Genomic DNA, 23,395 nt, shown 5'->3' on the forward strand with positions numbered 1-23,395 from the left:
TACACAACAATAAATGAAGACCGAAAATAATGCATGGTACAGATGACTGCTATAATAAGATTCTGGTACAGTAAGCAAGCTTGTTAAATTTAAATTGACACAAATAGGAGGAGTAGGAAAAAACTGTTGCAACAGCAAAGGTCATTCGAAATGATCGAGACACGATTTAGAACTGGGCAGACACATGGCAAATAACATTTAATAGAGAATATTGTAAGATACTGCACGCAAGCTACAAAAATGTACATTATAAATATCATATGGTACATCCTGAAATTGTAGAAGGAATCTATGAAAAAGACCTAGGAGTTTATGTTGACTCAGAAATGTCTTCATCTAGACAATGTGGGGAAGCTATAAAAAAGGCGATGCTCAGATATATTGTGAAAAGTGTTGAATTTAAATCAAGGGAAAGTAATGTTAAAACTGTACAATGCATTAGTAAGACCTCATCTTGAATGTTGTGTTTAGTTCTGGTCACCTCACTACAAAGAGGATATGCAGACAGGCTAAAATAACTGAATCTATTCAGTCTTGAACAAAGAAGACAATGCGGAGATTTGATTCAAGCATTCATTAATTCAAATTGACAATGTCAACCCAAGGGACCTTTTCAACCTGAAAAAAGAAACAAGAACTAGAGGTCACAAATGGAGATTAGACAAAGGGGAAATTAGGAGGCACTTTTTCACACAGAGAATTGTGAGAGTCTGGAACCAACTCCCCAGTAATGTTATTGAAGCTGACACCCTGGGATCCTTCAAGAAGCTGCTTGATGAGATTCTGGGATCCATAAGCTACGAACAACCAAGCGAGCAAAATGGTGCGAATGTTGCTGTTATGTTCTTATGACATTTACATTTAACAAAGACAATGTTATTCTGATACGTGCACCCTTGATATGTAGACATTATCCTTCGGGCAGCCTCTGCTGCAGCAGCCATAACTCGGCATCTGCTAATTATTTAAACAATGTACAATGCTAGAGATCTTGCTAAGAAGACACAACAGATATTTAAATTGGTACATTGCGGCTGCCTTCATTAAAATATTTTCTCTTAGTACATATGACAACATTTTCACTTTAAGTGTTACGATGAAAATGCAGTTTGCACTACAAACTATTCCAAATCATCATTGGCAAATTTTGTTTCTGAAAGAAAGAAAAAAAAACATTTGCATTTCTAAAAGGATGAATAAATGAAATGTCCGAGTTGTCGATTTCTTATTTGGGTGTGCTCTCACTGTCATGCTGATGACAATTTCTTAGAGGAAACCCTTTTGAGAATCTAGCCCAATGTGTACTTAGACGACAGTTTTCAGATCTCTGCGATTTGGTAACCACTGAATACTGTGCAATAAAGCATGTGAAAAGTGTAATGAAAGCAACATCAAACAAAGGAATCTAAAAGAATAAATTAGCCAACTGAATCTTGCAACAGGCCAGTTAAAAACACAACCCTCTGAAAACTGAAAGCATTGCGATTCATCAGAAAATGTTTTTTTAAAAGCCCACACAAGTGTGGTCTGTAACTTGCTGTGGCATTGCTTTCAATGATGTTTTAATATATACAATTTATTTGACCTGGCATCTGTTTTCTGTCTACATTGAAGTAGAATCTGCAAAATACTTTTAAAGATTTTTTTTTTCAGAATCAGTTCTGTCAAGATACAGAATTTAAATATATGACTTGCAGTGTAAAAAGAATATCAGTTTTGCTTATTGTGTATCATGACTGGTGTGGTTCTAGTCAAGAAGTCACTCAGAATCACTGTGCTGGTGCAGGAGAACAGCTGCAAAGCATTAAACATCTGATGGCCCAAATGTTTGTTTTTTTCCCTTTAATATTCCCTGAGACTTGAAGTCATGTTATTTGCTTCTGGAACATAATTCTCTTGAGAAAATAAAATATGGGACAGCTTATAACTGAGCAAAAACTTAGCTTTTTAAGGGTTAATGAGCGCACAGAACGATGCTAAAAAAATCCTCATTTAGGTCAACTGGATTCAAACAGTTAACATGTTTATATGAACTGCTGCAGTTAACACTTAGATCCTGGCTTTGCAAAATACTGTATGACCTTTGTAAATGAGAATGTACCTGATTCAATACAGAACAGAGTAATAGTATTGTAAAATATGTATGCTGTCCAGGAGAAATATCGCCATAAAGAACCTGCAACAGCCAGGGCAGTTATGTCAAATTACAGTTTTGTTTTTATACCTATGATTTTGCAGAAGAACAAGGAGAGGGAGTCCCGTGTGCACGAATCTCTCTATATATCAAGGATTCTATTACAGCACATAAATAAAGATTTCTGTCCAAATTAGAATCTCAATTGCTTGTAAAATACTTCAAGTATTATTCAACTACTTATTGTAGATGTGGAGTGTGTGTATTCTGTAGTCTAACAACATGTAAACACAACATTGATTCCACATGTTATAAATATATCAAGTAAAAGAGATAATGCAGTCTGTAATTGTTACTGCTTCCATTCTCAATTCATCTTAATCAGTGGTTTTGAGAGAGCTACAGGGTTCTGGTTGTCAATGGCTATGAGAGAGCTACAGGGCTCTGGTTATCAGTGGCTATGAGAGAGCTACAGGGCTCTGGTTGTCAATGGTTATGAGAGAGGTAGAGGGCTCTGGTTGTCAATGGTTATGAAAGAGGTAGAGGGCTCTGGTTATCAATGGTTATGAGAGCTAGGGGGCTCTGGTTATCCGTGGTTATGACAGAGCTACAGGGCTCTGGTTATCAATGGTTATGAGAGCTATGGGGCTCTGGTTATCAATGGTTATGAGAGAGGTAGAGGGCTCTGGTTATCAATGGTTATGAGAGAGGTAAAGGGCTCTGGTTGTTAATGGTTATGAGAGAGCTACAGGGCTCTGATTATCAGTGGTTATGAAAGAGCTACAGGGCTCTGGTTATCAATGGTTATGAGAGCTATGGGGCTCTGGTTATCAATGGTTATGAGAGAGGTAGAGGGCTCTGGTTATCAATGGTTATGAGAGAGCTACAGGGCTCTGATTGTCAATAGTTATGAGAGCTAGGGGGCTCTGGTTGTCAATGATTATAAGAAAGCTACAGGGCTCTTGTTATCCTGTTCTAAATAACATTGTCCTGCCCTGCTGATCTTTTCCAGAAAGCATTTAATGTTGTTTTCAATAGTGTGCTGTTCCTATACTTGCTCATACAATGCATGGGGTTCAGAAGGTGTTATGATGTGCAAGACAAATCCACATTCATCTACTTGCAATTATATCTGCTCTTCAAAAAAAAAAAGTCCAAAGCACTGGTAAAAAGAAAACAGTTCCCTAATACCCTGTAATTAAATGTTTAAACTCAAAGCTTCCAGCCCGTTTTATTTCTGCTACTTGCCACACTAATTCATTCAGATGATTTTTAATTGATCAATATTGCCAGCTTCCAAGAAAAAAAAACAAAAAAAACAGAAAGAACAGCGAGTCATTTCAGCTGTAATTTTACATTTGACAATCACAATAAACATTTTCCAGGAACTGCAGGTGGCCCATTGATTATAATGTGTTTTTACTATGTAAAAATCACTCTCTGTGTTTGTTAAATCTTAGCAAGGGAACTTTGCTGAGTTGTTAGAGCTCTTGAGAGCCTTCTCTGTATTATTTGTATATTGATAGACCACAAGCTATGGCTGAAGTGCGGAGTGCTTTTGTTTCTCTGAATCTGTACCATGCTGCCACTTACTGTACTGGCAAAGTGTTGGAGGGAGGATCCTGGGGGCAGCATAGCAAAGGCTGACCAGCTCCTTAGGATCAGCAGCTAAACTAGATCAAGTTTAGTGTGGATTGCATCAGCCTGCATATGTACTGTACAGTATTTTACAGCAGACAGTATGCATTGTGTAGAATGGTGAATTCCACTGAATTTTAAAAAACAGGTCATATTCGTTTAAGTCCTGTTAAAGTAAAGTGAATTCAATATAAAAGAACAAGGAGAACTGTGTAAATTAACTTTGTAAACAAGAGGAAAATGATGTGGTCTAGTTATATTTGCACTACACACACAGAACATGTATCTTTGAAATGTCTGTGATCCTTGTTCCAGTGATCAGTTTAACATGTTTCACTTGATCAGATCAGCTAAACTAACCGAAGTTAGTCTGCTTGAAGTGGACTAAACCAGTGCTCTGCTGCCATTGACCCAGTATGTTTTAGATAAGGTTGACTCATTTATAAGGATGTATTTTATTCACAGTTATCATGATGTTGGGATGTTATCAGTGTTTTTTTATTGCAGCAGTGGAGCTAGGTAAATGAAATACTGCTGAAGAAGAGGATGTTATCAGTGTTTGTTAATGCAGTAATGGGTATTGAAGCTTGGTAAATGAAATACTGCTGAAGAATGGGATGCTGTCAGTGTTTGTTAATGCAGTAATGTGTAGTGGAGCTTGGTAAATGAAATACTGCTGAAGAATGGGATGCTGTCAGTGTTTGTTAATGCAGTAATGTGTAGTGGAGCTTGGTAAATGAAATACTGCTGAGGAATGGGATGTTGTCAGTGTGTGTTAATGCAGTAATGGGTAGTGGAGCTTGGTAAATGAAATACTGCTGAGGAATGGGATGTTGTCAGTGTTTGTTAATGCAGTAATGGGTAGTGAAGCTTGGTAAATGAAATACTGCTGAAGAATGGGATGTTGTCAGTGTTTGTTAATGCAGTAATGGGTAGTGGAGCTTGGTAAATGAAATACTGCTGAAGAATGGGATGTTGTCAGTGTTTGTTAATGCAGTAATGGGTAGTGGAGCTTGGTAAATGAAATACTGCTGAAGAATGGGATGTTGTCAGTGTTTGTTAATGCAGTAATGGGTAGTGGAGCTTGGTAAATGAAATACTGCTGAAGAATGGGATGTTGTCAGTGTTTGTTAATGCAGTAATGGGTAGTGGAGCTTGGTAAATGAAATACTGCTGAAGAATGGGATGCTGTCAGTGTTTGTTAATGCAGTAATGGGTAGTGGAGCTTGGTAAATGAAATACTGCTGAAGAATGGGATGCTGTCAGTGTTTGTTAATGCAGTAATGGGTAGTGGAGCTTGGTAAATGAAATACTGCTGAGGAATGGGATGCTGTCAGTGTTTGTTAATGCAGTAATGGGTAGTGGAGCTTGGTAAATGAAATACTGTTGAGGAATGGGATGCTGTCAGTGTTTGTTAATGCAGTAATGGGTAGTAGAGCTTGGTAAATGAAATACTGTTGAGGAATGGGATGCTGTCAGTGTTTGTTAATGCAGTAAGTAGTGGAGCTTGGTAAATGAAATACTGTTGAGGAATGGGATGTTGTCAGTGTTTGTTAATGCAGTAATGGGTAGTGGAGCTTGGTAAATGAAATACTGTTGAGGAATGGGATGCTGTCAGTGTTTGTTAATGCAGTAGTGGAGCTTGGTAAATGAAATACTGTTGAGGAATGGGATGTTGTCAGTGTTTGTTAATGCAGTAATGGGTAGTGGAGCTTGGTAAATGAAATACTGCTGAAGAATGGGATGTTGTCAGTGTTTGTTAATGCAGTAATGGGTAGTGGAGCTTGGTAAATGAAATACTGCTGAAGAATGGGATGTTGTCAGTGTTTGTTAATGCAGTAATGGGTAGTGGAGCTTGGTAAATGAAATACTGCTGAAGAATGGGATGTTGTCAGTGTTTGTTAATGCAGTAATGGGTAGTGGAGCTTGGTAAATGAAATACTGCTGAAGAATGGGATGTTGTCAGTGTTTGTTAATGCAGTAATGGGTAGTGGAGCTTGGTAAATGAAATACTGCTGAAGAATGGGATGTTGTCAGTGTTTGTTAATGCAGTAATGGGTAGTGGAGCTTGGTAAATGAAATACTGCTGAGGAATGGGATGTTGTCAGTGTTTGTTAATGCAGTAATGGGTAGTGGAGCTTGGTAAATGAAATACTGCTGAAGAATGGGATGTTGTCAGTGTTTGTTAATGCAGTAATGGGTAGTGGAGCTTGGTAAATGAAATACTGCTGAAGAATGGGATGTTGTCAGTGTTTGTTAATGCAGTAATGGGTAGTGGAGCTTGGTAAATGAAATACTGCTGAAGAATGGGATGTTGTCAGTGTTTGTTAATGCAGTAATGGGTAGTGGAGCTTGGTAAATGAAATACTGCTGAAGAATGGGATGTTGTCAGTGTTTGTTAATGCAGTAATGGGTAGTGGAGCTTGGTAAATGAAATACTGCTGAAGAATGGGATGTTGTCAGTGTTTGTTAATGCAGTAATGGGTAGTGGAGCTTGGTAAATGAAATACTGCTGAAGAATGGGATGCTGTCAGTGTTTGTTAATGCAGTAATGGGTAGTGGAGCTTGGTAAATGAAATACTGCTGAAGAATGGGATGTTGTCAGTGTTTGTTAATGCAGTAATGGGTAGTGGAGCTTGGTAAATGAAATACTGCTGAAGAATGGGATGTTGTCAGTGTTTGTTAATGCAGTAATGGGTAGTGGAGCTTGGTAAATGAAATACTGCTGAAGAATGGGATGTTGTCAGTGTTTGTTAATGCAGTAATGGGTAGTGGAGCTTGGTAAATGAAATACTGCTGAAGAATGGGATGCTGTCAGTGTTTGTTAATGCAGTAATGGGTAGTGGAGCTTGGTAAATGAAATACTGCTGAAGAATGGGATGTTGTCAGTGTTTGTTAATGCAGTAATGGGTAGTGGAGCTTGGTAAATGAAATACTGCTGAAGAATGGGATGTTGTCAGTGTTTGTTAATGCAGTAATGGGTAGTGGAGCTTGGTAAATGAAATACTGCTGAAGAATGGGATGCTGTCAGTGTTTGTTAATGCAGTAATGGGTAGTGGAGCTTGGTAAATGAAATACTGCTGAAGAATGGGATGCTGTCAGTGTTTGTTAATGCAGTAATGGGTAGTGGAGCTTGGTAAATGAAATACTGCTGAGGAATGGGATGCTGTCAGTGTTTGTTAATGCAGTAATAGATAATGGAGCTTGGTAAATGAAATACTGCTGAAGAAGGGGATGTTATCAGTGTTTGTTAATGCAGTAGTGGAGCTTGGTAAATGAAATACTCTGCAATTCAGCCATGATCCAATTAGTGTTCCCTTTTGAAGCTGACAACTTGAGCAGTTCAGTTTATGAACGTTAATGTAATTTAACATGTTAACATGAGCTGCTGATATGAATTCTCTTATCTCTACTGATAGCTCTGTATGAGCTGCTGATATGAATTCTCTTATCTCCACTGATAGCTCTGTATGAGCCACTGATATGAATTATCTTATCTCTTCTGATAGTTCTGAATGAGCTGCTGATATGAATTCTCTTATCTCTTCTGATAGTTCTGAACTAGCTGCTGATATGAATTCTCTTATCTCTTCTGATAGTTCTGAATGAGCCGCTGATATGAATTCTCTAATCTCTTCTGATAGTTCTGAATGAGCCGCTGATATGAATTCTCTAATCTCTTCTGATAGTTCTGAATGAGCTGCTGATATGAATTCTCTTATCTCTTCTGATAGTTCTGAACTAGCTGCTGATATGAATTCTCTTATCTCCACTGATAGCTCTGTATGAGCCGCTGATATGAATTCTCTTATCTCTTCTGATAGTTCTGAATGAGCCGCTGATATGAATTCTCTAATCTCTTCTGATAGTTCTGAATGAGCTGCTGATATATCTATAAGGGATGAGCAAATATTGTGCCAAGAAGCAAGTTGACTTTATTAGGAGTTCACCATTAACCTGACAAAATAAACATTAAAACACTTTATGCTTATGTAACAGGGAGAGATCTGTACTGACTGCTGGCGTGTTCACGGGCTGCAGAAAGAGGGCGGCAGTCACCCAACAACCTCCTGTGAGTCATGGCAGTGACACGGGGAGGTGGGAAAGTGGGTGTGTGGACTTTCCCCCTCTCTGAATGGCTGAGAGACGGGTCTTGGGTGATTGTTGGTCCTATAAAATAACTCTCTGTTGTTTCCTCAGGTCTGCCCACTTAGACACGTTAAGAGTGCGGAAGCTTTGATTCGGGACCGGGAATCAGCCGGGAGAAAAATAAAGGTTCACAGCGAGACAGAGAGAGAGAGCGGGGAATCCTTGGGCAGACCCCGGCGTATTGTGAAAGAGCAGGCTAGATAGCCGATAGAATAGGACGGTGATCCGGGTCATGCGAGTAGCGGTGTGGCAGGCTGGCGAGTGGATAGAGGCCCAGAGACAGACTGCAGTTAAAAAAAAATAACTATTTTATTATAAATAAACACAAAATGAAAGGGCACAAGGGCCAAAACAAAGCAATTTAAACACAAAAAAGATAAAAAGCAAAATTTACAAAAATAACAATCTCCAGGCTGGGCAATGCCTTCACTGGATTCAAGCTTTCCAAACAACCAAAAAAAAACCAACCTGCTTCCTCAGCTCCCTCTCCCCAAATGAGAAGCAGAGGCCTCCTTTTATATCAGGTGGCTGGGCGCTGATTGATCGTTAATCAACCTAATCAACTAATCAACCCCAGCCACCTGAACATAATAAACCCAGGCAGGTAGGGGAAGTTAACCCCATCTCTGCCAATTTAAAGGGCAGAGCTTTGCTCTGCCACAAGCGGCGACCGGGATAACGCTGCCGAGTGCAGCACCTTTTATTTGTAGTTTTATTACTGTTTTATTTTCCCTTGTTCTTTTCGCCTTCTGTTTTCATTATTATTTCTTTGAGCACCTGCGAGTGCACTTGCTGTTCACGTACCAGCTGTGGTATTTCCGTGGTGCTGTCTATCATCGTTGATAGGCAGCCCACGGTCAACATTGCCGTCTGCCGGAAAAAAGCAAGAACTGTTTGAAAATAAAACTGGGCACCTGTGTGGTGTTTTCAAGTACACCTGTCTGTCTCCTAGTCAGTGAATTACCCACACCCCTTCCACACGTGGTGTTAGCAGTGGGATTCACTGGCATTGCCCCAAGCAGTGCGTCCACGGAAGGAGCAGACGAGCCATGGATGCCACATAGTTTGCTGCGATGATGGACCTCCTGCGCCAGATGCTCACCGCAGCAGTGCAGGGGGCGGCTAGACCCCACAAAAATGACGGCCGAGGATCGACCTGACACCTATTTAGAGGTGTTTGAGGCCATGGCGACCTCGGCTGGGTGGGATCCAGCCCAGTGGGCTAGTTACCTGCTTCCTCAGCTCACGGGGGAGGCGCAAGCAGCAGCGAGAACGCTGTCCCCGGATCGGATGATGGATTACCCCACGCTGAAAACCGTCATCCTTAATCGCGTGGGGGCCACACCGGAGGGGTATCGGAAGAAATTCCGAGAGGAGCAGTTTGCGGTAGGGGAGCACCAGCGAGCCATCGCCCACCGTCTGAAGGATTACGCCCTGGGTTGGTTGAACCCGGAGCTGAACACCAAAGCCAGGGTGGTGGAGTTGATCGTGGTGGAGCGCTTCCTGGAATGTCTAGCCCCGGAACCTCGGCTGTGGGTCCAGCGGCAGGCACCAGACACGCTGGACCGGGCGGTCGAACTTGCAGAGCGGTACCAGGCAGCGGAACCAACGCCCGCGAAACTAAACCTCAACTGGCCCCGGAAAGGGCGAAGGGACTGGGGGGAAGGGGTAGTCCAGGATTTGGTTTGGGGGTGTCGGCGGGAGCTCCCGGCCCGGGTACTGGGGCAGGGTGGGAATACCCAAGGGCTGCTGCAGTGTCGGACCGGGGTCTCGCGCGGACGCCTTATCGGCGGGCCCCTTTTATGGCTCCAGTGTTTCCCCCTCTTTTCAAAACTTCGGGGAGAGAAACCAGCCCACCGAGGTGTTGGACGTGCAGGGAGGTGGGCCACCTCTCCCGGGACTGCCCCGTGATGGAGTGTGACCTCAGCCGACCAGGTAGGCGCGTTCAATTACCTCAGTCACTTCAGCACACGGGTTTTGTTATTCCTGTGACAGTGGATGGTACAAAAACCCAGGCTCTCCTGGACTCAGGGTGTAGTCAGTCTCTGGTACAGGAGAGCCTAATCTCACCGGGGCATAAACGTATATTGGGACGGGTGTATATTAAATGTATTCATGGGGATGTCCGCTCCTATCCCAAGATAAATGTGTGTATGACTATTGGCCAGCAGGTGACGCAGGTGCAGGTAGGATTATGTCCTCGATTGCCGCTACCAGTAGTTCTGGGATGGGACTGTGAGCAGTTTAAAGATTGGTTGGCTGCTCTGACAGCCCCATCTTCTTTATTGGCTAAGAAAGAGGAAGTAATTGGAGAGATTTTTCCCTTTCGCGATCCAGAATGGTTTTGCCATAGATTTAAACCCCGTAAAACTAAACGGGAGCGTCGGATCGCTAAGAATGAGGGCTGGCAATGGAGGGAGTCGGAGAAGTTTCAGGTGGGGGCGGTTGGTGAAGAGTCCGGGGGGGAGGTCGCGGAGCCAGCGCAGGGGTCTGGCTCGGCTGCCTCTGCTCGGGACCGACCTGACCCCGAGTTGGAAGCCATGGGAGCTGATTTCTTAGCTCGCTCCCGTGACTTCCGACTCGAGCAAGGGCGTGACGACGTGCTGGGCAGGCTCTTTGACCAAGCAGCGGTGGTTAATGGTCGGGTGGTCGAGCCCAGACGCGCCGCCACGTACCCCCACTTTGAAATTGATCGAGACCTACTGTACCGTGTTGATAAATTACCCCAGACCGGTGAAGTGCGTCATCAGTTGCTCATTCCTCAGCCCTTTAAGGAGGATTTGTTGCAGCTGGCTCACGCTATTCCCCTGTCTGGTCATTTGGGAAGGGATAAAACTAAAGCAAGGCTTGTGTCACGGTTCTTCTGGCTGGGGCTGGATGGCGATGTTAAGCGGTTTTGTGAGCGTTGTGGGGAATGTCAGAAGGCCAGCCCTAGAGCCGTTCCACGAGCCCCTCTGGTGCCTTTGCCCCTAGTGGAAGCTCCGTTTGAGCGTATTGGGATGGACATAGTTGGGCCACTAGAAAGGAGTGCGGCAGGATACACCCACCTACTTGTCATTCTGGATTACGCTACGCGTTATCCAGAGGCAATTCCCCTCCGATCTATGTCCGCTAAGTCTGTTGCCAACGAGCTTGTGAAGGTTTTCTCCCGGGTGGGGATTCCCAAAGAGATACTAACCGATCAAGGCACCAATTTTATGTCCCGGCTAATCCGCGGAACATGTAAGCTTTTGGGAATTAAGACCATTAGGACCTTGATGTTTCATCCTCAGACCGATGGTTTGGTGGAACGCTTTAATAAGACCCTTAAGAACATGTTGCGCAGATTTATTCGTAGTGATGTGCGTTACTGGGACCAGCTGATTCCTCCTCTTCTCTTTGCGATCAGAGAGGTTCCCCAGGCTTCTACGGGGTTTTCACCATTCGAGCTGCTGTATGGGCGGAGACCCCGGGGCGTGCTCGATCTGGTCAGAGAGATGTGGGAGGAGCAGCAGGACAATTCGACCAATACAGTCCGGTATGTGTTGGACCTGCGCAAACGTCTTGAGTCTGTTGGGAAATGGGCGCATGACAATTTGCAGCAGGCGCAGCACAGACAGGAGACACAATATAACCGAGGAGCCCGGTTGCGCACATTTCAGCCGGGGGATAAGGTACTTCTCTTATTACCCAGTTCTGAGTCAAAACTCTTGGCTAAGTGGCAAGGACCCTTTGAGGTTACACGCCAGGTTGGGAGGGTGGACTATGATATCTGCCAGCCAGAGCGACGGACAGAGAAACACATTTACCATATCAATCTCTTAAAGCCTTGGTTACAACCAGAGGCGTTGTTAGTGGCGCATGCAGATGACGTCACGGACCTGGGACCTGATCTTTCTGTGTTGGCAAGAAAAGGATCGGTACAGATTGCTGAGAATCTGACACCAACGCAGAAATGTCAGGCTCGCGGTCTGGTGGCGGAGTTTCCTGACGTGTTCTCTTCAGTCCCGGGGCAGACTCGAGTAGCCCATCATCACATTGATATTGAGCCGGGGGCGCTAGTTCGCCAGAGGCCGTACCGTATACCTGAGCGTAAAAGACAGGTAATAAAAGCGGAAATTGACGAAATGCTGAGACTGGGGGTAATAGAAGAGTCCCAAAGTGACTGGAACAGTCCAATCGTTTTAGTTGATAAGCCAGACGGGTCAACTCGATTTTGCATTGATTTCAGACGAATCAATGAGAAATCGAAATTTGACGCTTATCCAATGCCCCGAGTAGATGAGTTGCTGGAGCGTCTAGGCACGGCTCATTTTATGACGACACTGGATTTAACGAAGGGGTACTGGCAGATACCCCTGACTCCGGAATCTAGAGAGAGGACGGCGTTTTCGACTCCCTTCGGGTTGTACCAATTCAGGACCATGCCCTTTGGGTTGCACGGAGCCCCCGCCACTTTCCAGCGGATGATGGATCGCATCTTGCGGCCCCATCAGCAGTACGCCGCTGCTTACATAGATGACGTGGTTATCCACAGTGAGGATTGGCCGAGTCATCTGTGTAAGGTAGCGGCGGTGCTGCAATCCTTGCGGGAGGCGGGGCTCACTGCTAACCCAAAGAAGTGTGCCATTGGGAAGAGCGAGTCGGAGTATTTGAGGTATCGAGTAGGGGGCGGCCAGATCAGACCGCTAGTTGCTAAGGTGAAAGCCTTGGCTGACTGGTCGGTTCCTACAACCAAAACCCAGGTGTGCTCTTTCTTGGGACTAGGGGGCTATTATAGAAAGTTCATCCCGAGTTTCGCTACGCTTGCTGCTCCCTTGACAGACCTCACCCGGAAGGCTGCCCCAAATACGGTTCAGTGGACGGAGTCGTGCCAGAGGGCCTTTCTCGCCTTGAAGCGGGGGCTGTGTAGTAAGCCAGTGCTATGCAGCCCGGATTTTGGTAAGAGGTTCACCCTGCAGACGGATGCGTCAGAGACAGGTCTCGGGGCAGTGTTGTCTCAGGAGGTTCAGGGAAGTGAGCACCTGGTCCTGTATATCAGCAGGAAGCTCCTTCCCCGCGAGAAAAATTATAGCACCATCGAGAAGGAGTGTCTCGCGGTAAAATGGGCAGTCGAGTCACTCCGGTACTACCTCCTGGGGCGACACTTCACCCTGGTTACAGATCATGCCCCCTTAGCATGGCTTCACCGGATGAAAGATAGCAACGCCAGAATCACACGGTGGTACTTGGCCTTGCAGCCCTATGCCTTCAGGGTAGTCCACCAAGCAGGAAAGCTGCATCTAAACGCAGACTTTTTCTCTCGGGAAGGCATGGGGGTGTAAGATTTTCGAATGAACCGGTGGTGTCATTCTGAGGGGAAGGATATGTAACAGGGAGAGATCTGTGCTGACTCTGCTGGCGTGTTCACGGGCTGCAGGAAGAGGGCGGCAGTCGCCCAACAACCGCCTGTGAGTCATGGCAGTGACACGGGGAGGTGGGAAAGTGGGTGTGTGGACTTTCCCCCTCTTTGAATGGCTGAGAGGCGGGTCTTGGGTGATTGTTAGTCCTATAAAATAACGCTCTGTTGTTTCTTCAGGTCTGCCCACTTAGACGCGTTAAGTGCGGAAGCTTTGATTCGGGACCGGGAATCAGCCGGGAGAAAAATAAAGGTTCACAGCGAGACAGAGAGAGAGAGCGGGGAATCCTTGGGCAGACCCCGGCATATTGTGAAAGAGCAGGCTAGATAGCCGATAGAATAGGACGGTGATCCGGGTCGTGCGGGTAGCGGCGACCGGGATAACGGTGCCGAGTGCAGCACCTTTTATTTGTAGTTTTATTACTGTTTTATTTTCCCTTGTTCTTTTCGCCTTCTGTTTTCATTATTATTTCTTTGAACACCTGCGAGTGCACTTGCTGTTCACGTACCAGCTGTGATATTTCCGTGGTGCTGTCTATCATCGTTGATAGGCAGCCCACGGTCAACAGTGCCCTCTGCCGGAAAAAAGCAAGAACTGTTTAAAAATAAAACTGGGCACCTGTGTGGTGTTTTCAAGTACACCTGTCTGTCTCCTAGTCAGTGAATTACCCACACCCCTTCCACAGCTTGTTTTTGCTTATGACCTCAAATATTGTACTAGATATTACATTGATTGCAAGTGTTCATCAAAAAATTTATATAAACTATTGTTTAAAGTCCTGACAAAAGAAGAAAGTTGTCTTTGTAGGAAGGGGTGCCACTGAAGTGGCCCCCTTGCTCTCATTGTTCTCCCTCTGAATAATCTGAATACTATGAAATATGAACTGCTATAAGATGTCTTTAAACCACAACCCCTCGCTTTTGCAATGGTAAAAGCTTTATGAAAGCATTTCTAACCCTTCCCAAGGTGTAGCTGTGTTATTTGGTTCTATTCCAGAGCCCCCAGTTTGTAAAAGCTTTTTTTTTCCGGGTCAATGATGTTTAATATGTCAAGTCAACAACTACATGGTCCAATCCATGACCTTTAAATAAACGCAACATACCTAACTCAAGTCATGTGACATGGGTCATCCTTTTTGCAGCTGAAGTAACTTCAGTATGTCCCATTCTTTATTAAACCAGCTATCAAGACAGAACTTTATTTCATTCTCTACCAGGACAATAATGTGAACGTTTTGTTTCACATGTGCATGTGATGTGACAATAGAAGTTTCTTCCCCTTCCTCGAAAGAGCATCTTATGCATTTGCCAGTGACGCGTACTGATATATTTGTATTCTATCTTATTGAAAAATGTGAACCTCTGAGAATACACAGGAAGAAGAAGAAAATAAGAGGAGGCCATTCAGCCCTTCTAGTACTGGAATCACAGTGCAAAAATAGCAGAATCAGTCAAACGATACAGCATCACACTGCTTATTACACAAGCATTCCACATAAATCTGAAAGGAAAAATGTCTTTACATCCTTACCTGGTATACTAAAGGCATAGAATATACAACACACTAATGATTTTCCTTTAAAATGTAGTTTATTTTGTAGTTCAATCACCCTAAAAAACTACAAAAAAACCTGTATGAACTGGCATTGATTTCCTTGGTGTGATAAAATGTAGTTGAAAAGCCTGCCAGCAAGCTTGCATGTGTTAATTATAAGAATGCAATGCATTTCAAGGCAGATGACAATGAGCTTCTCAAACCCTTGGATGTAGGAGATGTGTAAAGCTGTATATTGTTGCCTCATAGGTAACGTCACACGAAGCTGCACTAAGCAAGGCTGGGCTGGCATGCATCCTGTCTCCTATGCTGTGGCTTGTGGCTACGATGTCAACACGACTGCTATGGAAGAGGTTTGTAAACTTTTGTTATCTGTGTGGCTCTGCAGTGTATGACTGGAAAGGTCTCATCTACCCCCAATTACTAAGCAGGTTTTCAGCTGAATTCATGCTCTGTGGTTCCTAAATAACATACAGATGGAATGTTCAGATTGGAGCATGTCAGTAAAACATATCCCATAAAAGCAATTTCATATACAAATTGTGATCAGGAAAGGGCTTTTAGTTCTGCCATCACTTCATATGATGATATGTTGATGACGTTCAACTGGCAGTTTTACTAAAACCATGACATTTTATCATTTAGGAGCAGATTCTCAAACTGTTTACTCCAAATCATCACTAGCACATTTTTGGAGGATCCATACAGTTACAAATAGGAAACAAATTAAGACTACCTACTAGTGCCTAAATGAAACAGAGTTATTGGGTGCTTTTCTTTCTTTTCTTAGTAAAAAGAACCTAGACCTTATTGCAATTTGTCTCCAGTCCAGGGATGTAGTGTCCATACATTAAGAATCACATTTAAAAGAAGTGAAATGAACGTCAACTTTTAATTGCAGTGTATTACATTAGAATAAGAGAGTGTGTTCCCTGTTTTACACCGCATAACAAAAATGATAGCTAAAGCAAAAAAAAACAAAGTTTCTGAAAGCTGTAAAGCAGAGCCTCTTTTTTTCCATGGAAAGCAGAATGGTTCAGGCTGTGATAGGAACATGCTTGGAAAGGGAGTCGCTCTCTGGATGTGTAAAGAAGGCTTGAGAACAGCAGTCGAATGACAGGGAAGGTGATATCGTTAACATTTGTTTCTGGGGTCAGACTGCAATTGTAGATACTGTTGACTCTCAGGCACAAATTTATAAAGGGGAAAAACCGACTGCAAAAAAAACACGTAATGTGTGTGTTCAGTATGGCCACACTCACTGTCAAAATAACAACCTATTTTATAATACTGATTAAAGCACAATAAATAGCGGGTTTGGGTCAACCCTGCGTGTGTAGGCTACACATTCCAAAGAAAATGAAAGGCACACAAAGACCTCAGCCTGGTACTAGCCATGGTGATGAGGATGCTCTGAAGCGAAAACTGAAAGTTATCAATATGGAAGTGGAGATTTTGGTACAAGCAGTACTTGTAACACATGAAGATATGTTACAAGCTCGAAATACATCACCAGGACAAATGAATAAAATATGGAATGTGTGGTGACTTCTTTATAAACAAACGTACCACTTCAGAGCTTGTAGTAGGTTGCTTATACATTACGATGCATCATCCAGTTACTGTGCTTCTCATATTAGTTCGACTTGTTATTTCATAAAGAGTAATTCCAGATTTATAGACTTCTCAAACTTCAGAAACAATATGTTTTATTTACTGTGGAAGGGTGGTGTGTGATTCACTGACACACGGGAGACAGACAGGTGGAATTGAAACACCACACAGGTGCCCAGTTTTATTATTACCGACTCTTTGGTCAGTGATTTGTTTTATCCCGCAGGGGGCGCTGTTGTCCATGGCCTGACTATCAACGATGATAGACAGGACCACGGAAATACCAATACTGATACAGGAATCAACTGCGGGCACACTCGCAGGTGCTAAAAATAATAATGAAAACAGAAGGCGAAAGAAAAAGGGAAAATAAAACACGGTAATAAAACTGCAAATAAAAGGTGCTGCACTTGGCAGCTTTACCCCCGTCGTCGCTACCTGCACGACCAGGGTCACAGACACTCTACACTCTACACTCACGGCTCCCTCAGCCTACTATGCACAATACTTCGGGGTTCTGTCCAAGGTTTCCCCGCTACCACTATACCTCTCTGTGGTTTCATTTTGTTATCGCTCGTTCCTCCCAGGTTGCTTTCTTCCGGCCGTTCTTAGTCCTGGATTAGCTTAGATCCTGGATTTTAATTACTAAAATAACGGTGGAGGATGAGCCCACATTGTATATGAGACTTTTTCTTTTGTGTACTTTCTTTCGGTCCATCTTAAAATAATCAATATGAGGCCTGCAATTACCACCAGTTGGACAGAATTATTTAATAGACCTCATTTACAAAAGCCCCTCCCAATTTTAGCGGTTTCGTTGAGAAATGCCTCAGAATTACATCTGCATATACAGAATTACATATGCATCAAGGGCTAAAGCGCACAGACATTGCCCCTGCAAATCACGTGTTAATTGCGTGTTTATGCCATTGCGTGTGTTTTATAAATCCCATCCAAGGATTCAGAACCCTCAGTGCCCGTTTAACGGTCGTAAAACATGCGCAATCCTTTGTATAATATAAATGTATAAATCTGGGCCTCAGTGTATTACAAAGCAGTATATTTTTGCCATGACTGTGTCTTAGCTATCAGTTTTATGCTCATACGTCACACTGTGTACCATGTTAAACATGGAGGTGTTGTCCTGTTAATACATTCTTTAGTATTATTTACTATGTGCTGTGGTTCTTTTTCTCAGACCCAGTTCTTTGGGACAGTGAAGATTGGCTACACTGTTGGACATAGCTTGTCTCTAATTTCCCTGACTGTAGCCATGACCATTCTATGTGTATTCAGGTAAGGACTGTAGTCATGGTCACTGTGTGTATTCAGGTAAGGACTGTAGTCATGATCACTGTGTGTATTCAGGTAAGGATTGTAGTCATGGTCACTGTGCGTATTCAGGTAAGGACTGTAGTCATGGTCACTGTGTTTATTCAGGTAAGGACTGTAGTCATGGTCACTGTGTGTATTCAGGTAAGGATTGTAGTCTTGGTCACTGTGTGTATTCAGGTAAGGACTGTAGTCATGGTCATTGTGTTTATTCAGGTAAGGACTGTAGTCATGATGACTCTGTGTATTCAGGTAAGGACTGTAGTCTTGGTCACTGTGTGTATTCAGGTAAGGACTGTAGTCATGATGACTCTGTGTATTCAGGTAAGGACTGTAGTCATGATGACTCTGTGTATTCAGGTAAGGACTGTAGTCTTGGTCATTCTATGTGTATTCAGGTAAGGACTGTAGTCTTGGTCACTGTGTGTATTCAGGTAAGGACTGTAGTCATGATCACTGTGTGTATTCAGGTAAGGATTGTAGTCATGGTCACTGTGTGTATTCAGGTAAGGACTGTAGTCATGATGACTCTGTGTATTCAGGTAAGAACTGTAGTCATGGTCACTCTATGTGTATTCAGGTAAGGACTGTAGTCATGGTCACTGTGTTTATTCAGGTAAGGACTGTAGTCATGATGACTCTGTGTATTCAGGTAAGGACTGTAGTCTTGGTCACTGTGTGTATTCAGGTAAGGACTGTAGTCATGGTCACTGTGTTTATTCAGGTAAGGACTGTAGTCATGATGACTCTGTGTATTCAGGTAAGGACTGTAGTCTTGGTCACTGTGTGTATTCAGGTAAGGACTGTAGTCATGGTCACTGTGTTTATTCAGGTAAGGACTGTAGTCATGATGACTCTGTGTATTCAGGTAAGGACTGTAGTCTTGGTCACTGTGTGTATTCAGGTAAGGACTGTAGTCATGGTCACTGTGTTTATTCAGGTAAGGACTGTAGTCATGATGACTCTGTGTATTCAGGTAAGGACTGTAGTCTTGGTCATTCTATGTGTATTCAGGTAAGGACTGAGGAGCTGACAGCATTGTATTTTGTAATTTTCTTTACAGTGGATATTTGTTTGATCTGGTTCCTCTAAAAGTGTGGATCTCTCCTGAAGGCATACAGTGCTAATTGCACCAGATGCTTAAACCCTGTTTGAAATTCTAATTAAAAAAAGAATCCTTGAATAGTAAATGAGTCGGTAGCCGAGTACTCGAAGGCTCTGAGAAATCATCCGAGAATTGTAGCTGGGTTGTTTAAATGAGTACATTAACAATAAAGTGGTATGTAATACAGTTCGAGGACTTCAGGCTTGTGTACGAGAGTTATAGCGACACTGGTAATCTGTAAACATACCTCAGCTTTCAGCCCTGGTCCATTCATTTTTACTGTGCCCAAGCTCCCAGATACACAGAACTTCAGAGCCCCTTAACCTTTAATGACACAGCAGCATGTACTGTATGTTACAAAGCAAAGTCTCTCTAGTGCATCTCTTATTTCTTTTCAGGAAATTGCACTGCACAAGAAACTTCATACATATGCATCTGTTCATGTCCTTCATTCTGAGGGCTGTTGCTGTCTTTGTAAAGGATGTGGTTCTTTTTGAAAGTGGAGAATCTGATCACTGCTTTGTTGGTTCAGTAAGTGAATTTTATCAACCTTCCATTAAGAACTTTTTCAATGTTAAAAATAAAACAGCATACTGCATACATCAGACAGCAGCTCAAATCCTAGATTCCAGCCTATGCTTTATTGTTTCATTGTCTCAATTTATATGGCAATAATTATCACATTTTTATAATTAACTCATATTAATGTTTTAATAACCCTTAGTACAGTGTGTGTGACATTATTTTTGTTCCACTACACTGTAGATAAGAGCAGGTTGATTTATGTTTTTCACTCTGTTTTGAGCTGTTAATCACTGACGTTCATACAACCCTGGTCACATTGCATTCTGGGTATGTCTGCTATAGGCAAGCCCACCTCTTTGAGGAGAGGAAGCTGTTTCCCTTCCTCATCACTGTCCTCCCTCTTTGAGACTCTGCTAATTGTGCTGAATTTATCAGGCATGCTTTATTTCCAAGGATATTCTATATTGTTGTAGAATTTCATTTCTTAGCTATTACCATAGAATATCATATTGTCTAACTATTCCAGCAAAAGATGTCCTTTATCAACCACTCCGTGTCTTTTGGAAAGCTCAGTACGACCGCACCTTTTATATTACACATAATGTATTTTATATCGCAGGAAATGTATTTTATATCGCACGCAATGTATTTTATATCGCACGCAATGTATTTTATATCGCACACAATGTATTTTATATCGCACGCAATGTATTTTATATCACACGCAATGTATTGCTTCTGTTAGGTTGGGGTTTTCGTTGTTTTTTTTTTCAATTACACCTGGCTCCGTAGCTTACAAACCCTGAAACATTAATGAGTCAATTATGGGCTTAGTAATCAGATGGGCTTAGTCATCTGATTTGGATGATAGTTTGGTTCTTTGTGGCAAGCAGTGTTTAATGACTGCTTCTGCCAGTGTGCAGTATGCTACTGTAATTGCTTTGTGCCTCGTCACAGCATTCATCTACAGTCACAAGAAGAAAACAAAAAGGCTTGTAAAGTAACAATCTTACCTGAGACTGTTTAACCAGAACAGTACTGCGACTGCATTACTGCAAAGAAACAAAAAACTATGACTTCCAGGTTCCATGTTGACTGCCAGAGGCGTTTGTTTGCACAAATATCCCTCTTAAAAGAGTGGACAACCAAAAGTTGCATTAATTCTTCAGGCTGAGTGTAGCAAATGGTGGAGTGATTCCTTCATCAGCCCAGCTGAGACATGAATACTTACCTAAAGCTGCCGAGTATCACAAGCAGGAGATTATGGAATTGGTAAATTGGTTTCTTGTCAATGGTCACTGACGAGTCGACTGATGCCCAAGATCAATACGAGTTACACATTGTATTTGTTTTGCAATGCCTATATGGTGAACATGCATCTGACGTACTAGAACTGAAAGCTGTCCTTGCAGATACACTTTACCTACAGGCTGTTAATTACAACACCGTTTCATAAGCTATTGTAAAGTGCTTGATGATGTCAGAGCATTTATCTCTATATTTGATGTTTAAAATAATAATAAAAATCTGTACACATAATGTATGAAATAGTTCCGTGCACATTCCGCGAATACTGTACCCGTGACACTGCTGTGAATTGTAAAGAAAATGTCTGTGGTTTTCACAGGGCTTTAAGCCTAGCCATTGGGAAAGCAAAGGAAGTGCTGAGTGTCTGTATGTACCCGGGTTGTTTACTCTCCAGATTAAAGCTGGCCTGTAAATACACGTCGTCTGGGAAAGATAAGGAAGGAACATGACAACAAAAACAATTGTCAAACAATTAGAATTGGTGCAGCTGAACACAATCTGAAACCATCTCCCAGACCAGTAGCTTTCAGCCTTTTCATCTCCAGTGCCAGTATTTCCATCAGGGACCACCAGGTGTACTGGTAACCATGTGCAATCTTAAACTGCTGTTGTAAAACCGAGACCTACCCCATTACAACCAGATTTGTGTCTGTACTCGCTTGTTTGTTGCCTCATTCTGCTGAATGGTTAATCTATTCATGAACTCTGCATGTTTATATTTTTTAATATTTTGCAAGTGTTGTGTATTGAATTGGTGACCACACCTGTAATTGTGTAGAGTTGCAAAGTAATATGGAGACAGCATGCTGCTGCTGCCATGCTCAGTGTTAGTGATATCCTGATCTGACAGCATGTAACACAGACGCTCTAATGATTTACATACCCTTTATTAAATACACCACAGCAAGCACATTTAGTAAATGGTGTGTTTTTTTTTTGTTTACTGCAATCAAGTAAGCTGCAGTACACAGTACACTTCCTAATTACAGTCCCAAGTGTGTGTTCTGCTGTCACATTTTTTAAATGGTCAGTTTGAAAAATAAACTTTGTTTTCCCTGCAATAGCTGACCCTGCTTTAGTACAAAACTCACGCTACATACTGTTTTACATAATGGTAACGGTGATCATAAATTACTGTGCCTGCTTCTTTGGCTGAAGAGATATTATCAGCTCATCTGGAATCGTGTGCAATTAAGTCATACTTAAACTGCTGACTTTAAACAATGTAACTAAGTCTGTTATATCTGGGATGCAAGACACAACAGACGTGTTGACTCAAAACTTTATTGAGGCACTCTATGATTTGACTGGTGAAAGATAACAGTGGTTTATTGGAGTTTGCAATGATAACTTTTTTTAGCTTGGCATGGTAACCTTTTCACTTCCTTGTTTGTTTAATTATTGTACTTTTTGCTGCATTACAGCCCTTCATTAATTATTTTCTTTATTTTAAGTTTCCAGGGCATTTTGCTAATGGCACGTGTTCAAAACACAAACCTGAAGTGCATTTGTATTTGGTGGTTTTCTTGTTCTACGTTTTTGTTATCGTCCTTGTCGCCCTTCAGTTTATTAAAACGTGATATTCATTTTTTTATATACAGACCGACGACATGTCACATTCGTAAATATTGACACTTGCTTTTAAAGGGAGATGCAGCATTTTTGTGTCTATAACTCCTAAAAAACAGTTGTCAAAATGTTTTTTTTTTTTTGTTGTTGTTGTTGCACTTTTAACCCTTTTAGTCGCAGTCTGGAGCCCTGCATCATAAGTGATAATTTCTCTGTGATTCAGTGATACAAACAGATTGATAAATTACAATGGTGTGACTGAGGGAGCATTGTGTTCTGAGGAATCCTATTGTCATCAACTCCCCAGTAATGTTGTTGAAGCTGCCACCCTGGGATCCTTCAAGAAGCTGCTTGATGAGATTTTGGGATCAATAAGCTACTAACAACCAAACGAGCAAGATGGGCCGAATGGCCTCCTGTCATTTGTAAACTTTCTTATGTTCTTATGTTCTTATGTTAAAGTGCACTGCATTTGCCCAGAAGGGGAGAGTTGAGTTTTGCTGGTGTTGTTTGAAGAGGTGTGTCTTGAGGAGGCTCCGGAAGGTGGTCAGGGACTGGGCAGTCCTGACATCCATAGGAAGGTCGTTTCACAACTGTGAGGTGAGGGTGGAGACGGAGCGGGCTCTGGGGGCAAGGGAGCATAGAGGAGGTACAGCCAGTCCTCTAGTACAAGTGGAGCCCAGAGCTGAGGGTCTGGAGGTAGTTGGATGCAGTCTGGTCAAGGCATCGGTAGGCGAGAACAAGAGTCTTGAACTGGATCAGGAGCCAGTGGAGTGAGCATTGTAGTGGAGTAGGGTTGGAGAAGCAAGGCAGAGAGAACACCAGGCGAGCAGCAGAGTTCTGGATGAGCTGGAGTGGACAGGTGTCCAGGAGGAGATAGCAGACAGACTGGTAGAGATATGGGAGGGAAGGGGAGGAAGTGGGTGGGGTTGGAGAGATGGATATTCAAATCATCTAACAGGACAGTTGGGGTAGACAGAGAAGGGAGGGAGGAGAGGAGATAGTCAAGTTCATCGAGAAAGTGAGTGAGAGGGCCAAGGGATGGTACAATACAATTAGCAGGAGTTGAGAGGGTGAGGTTAGTTGGAC

The 23,395-nt window shown here is 42.7% G+C and overlaps 1 protein-coding gene across 1 annotated transcript in view; it reads left to right on the top strand.

Annotated features, from left to right (window-relative positions):
• Window positions 1-23,395, top strand: part of LOC121314021 (vasoactive intestinal polypeptide receptor-like) — an 82,934-nt gene that overhangs the window by 16,733 nt on the left and 42,806 nt on the right. The window contains exons 4-6 of the mRNA XM_041246781.1: window positions 15,103-15,206; window positions 17,666-17,763; window positions 19,303-19,435. Coding sequence (XP_041102715.1) covers window positions 15,103-15,206; window positions 17,666-17,763; window positions 19,303-19,435 — 335 coding nt within the window. The remainder of the gene's footprint in view (window positions 1-15,102; window positions 15,207-17,665; window positions 17,764-19,302; window positions 19,436-23,395) is intronic.

Source organism: Polyodon spathula, chromosome 4, assembly GCF_017654505.1.
Source record: "Polyodon spathula isolate WHYD16114869_AA chromosome 4, ASM1765450v1, whole genome shotgun sequence".
NCBI lineage: Eukaryota > Metazoa > Chordata > Actinopteri > Acipenseriformes > Polyodontidae > Polyodon > Polyodon spathula.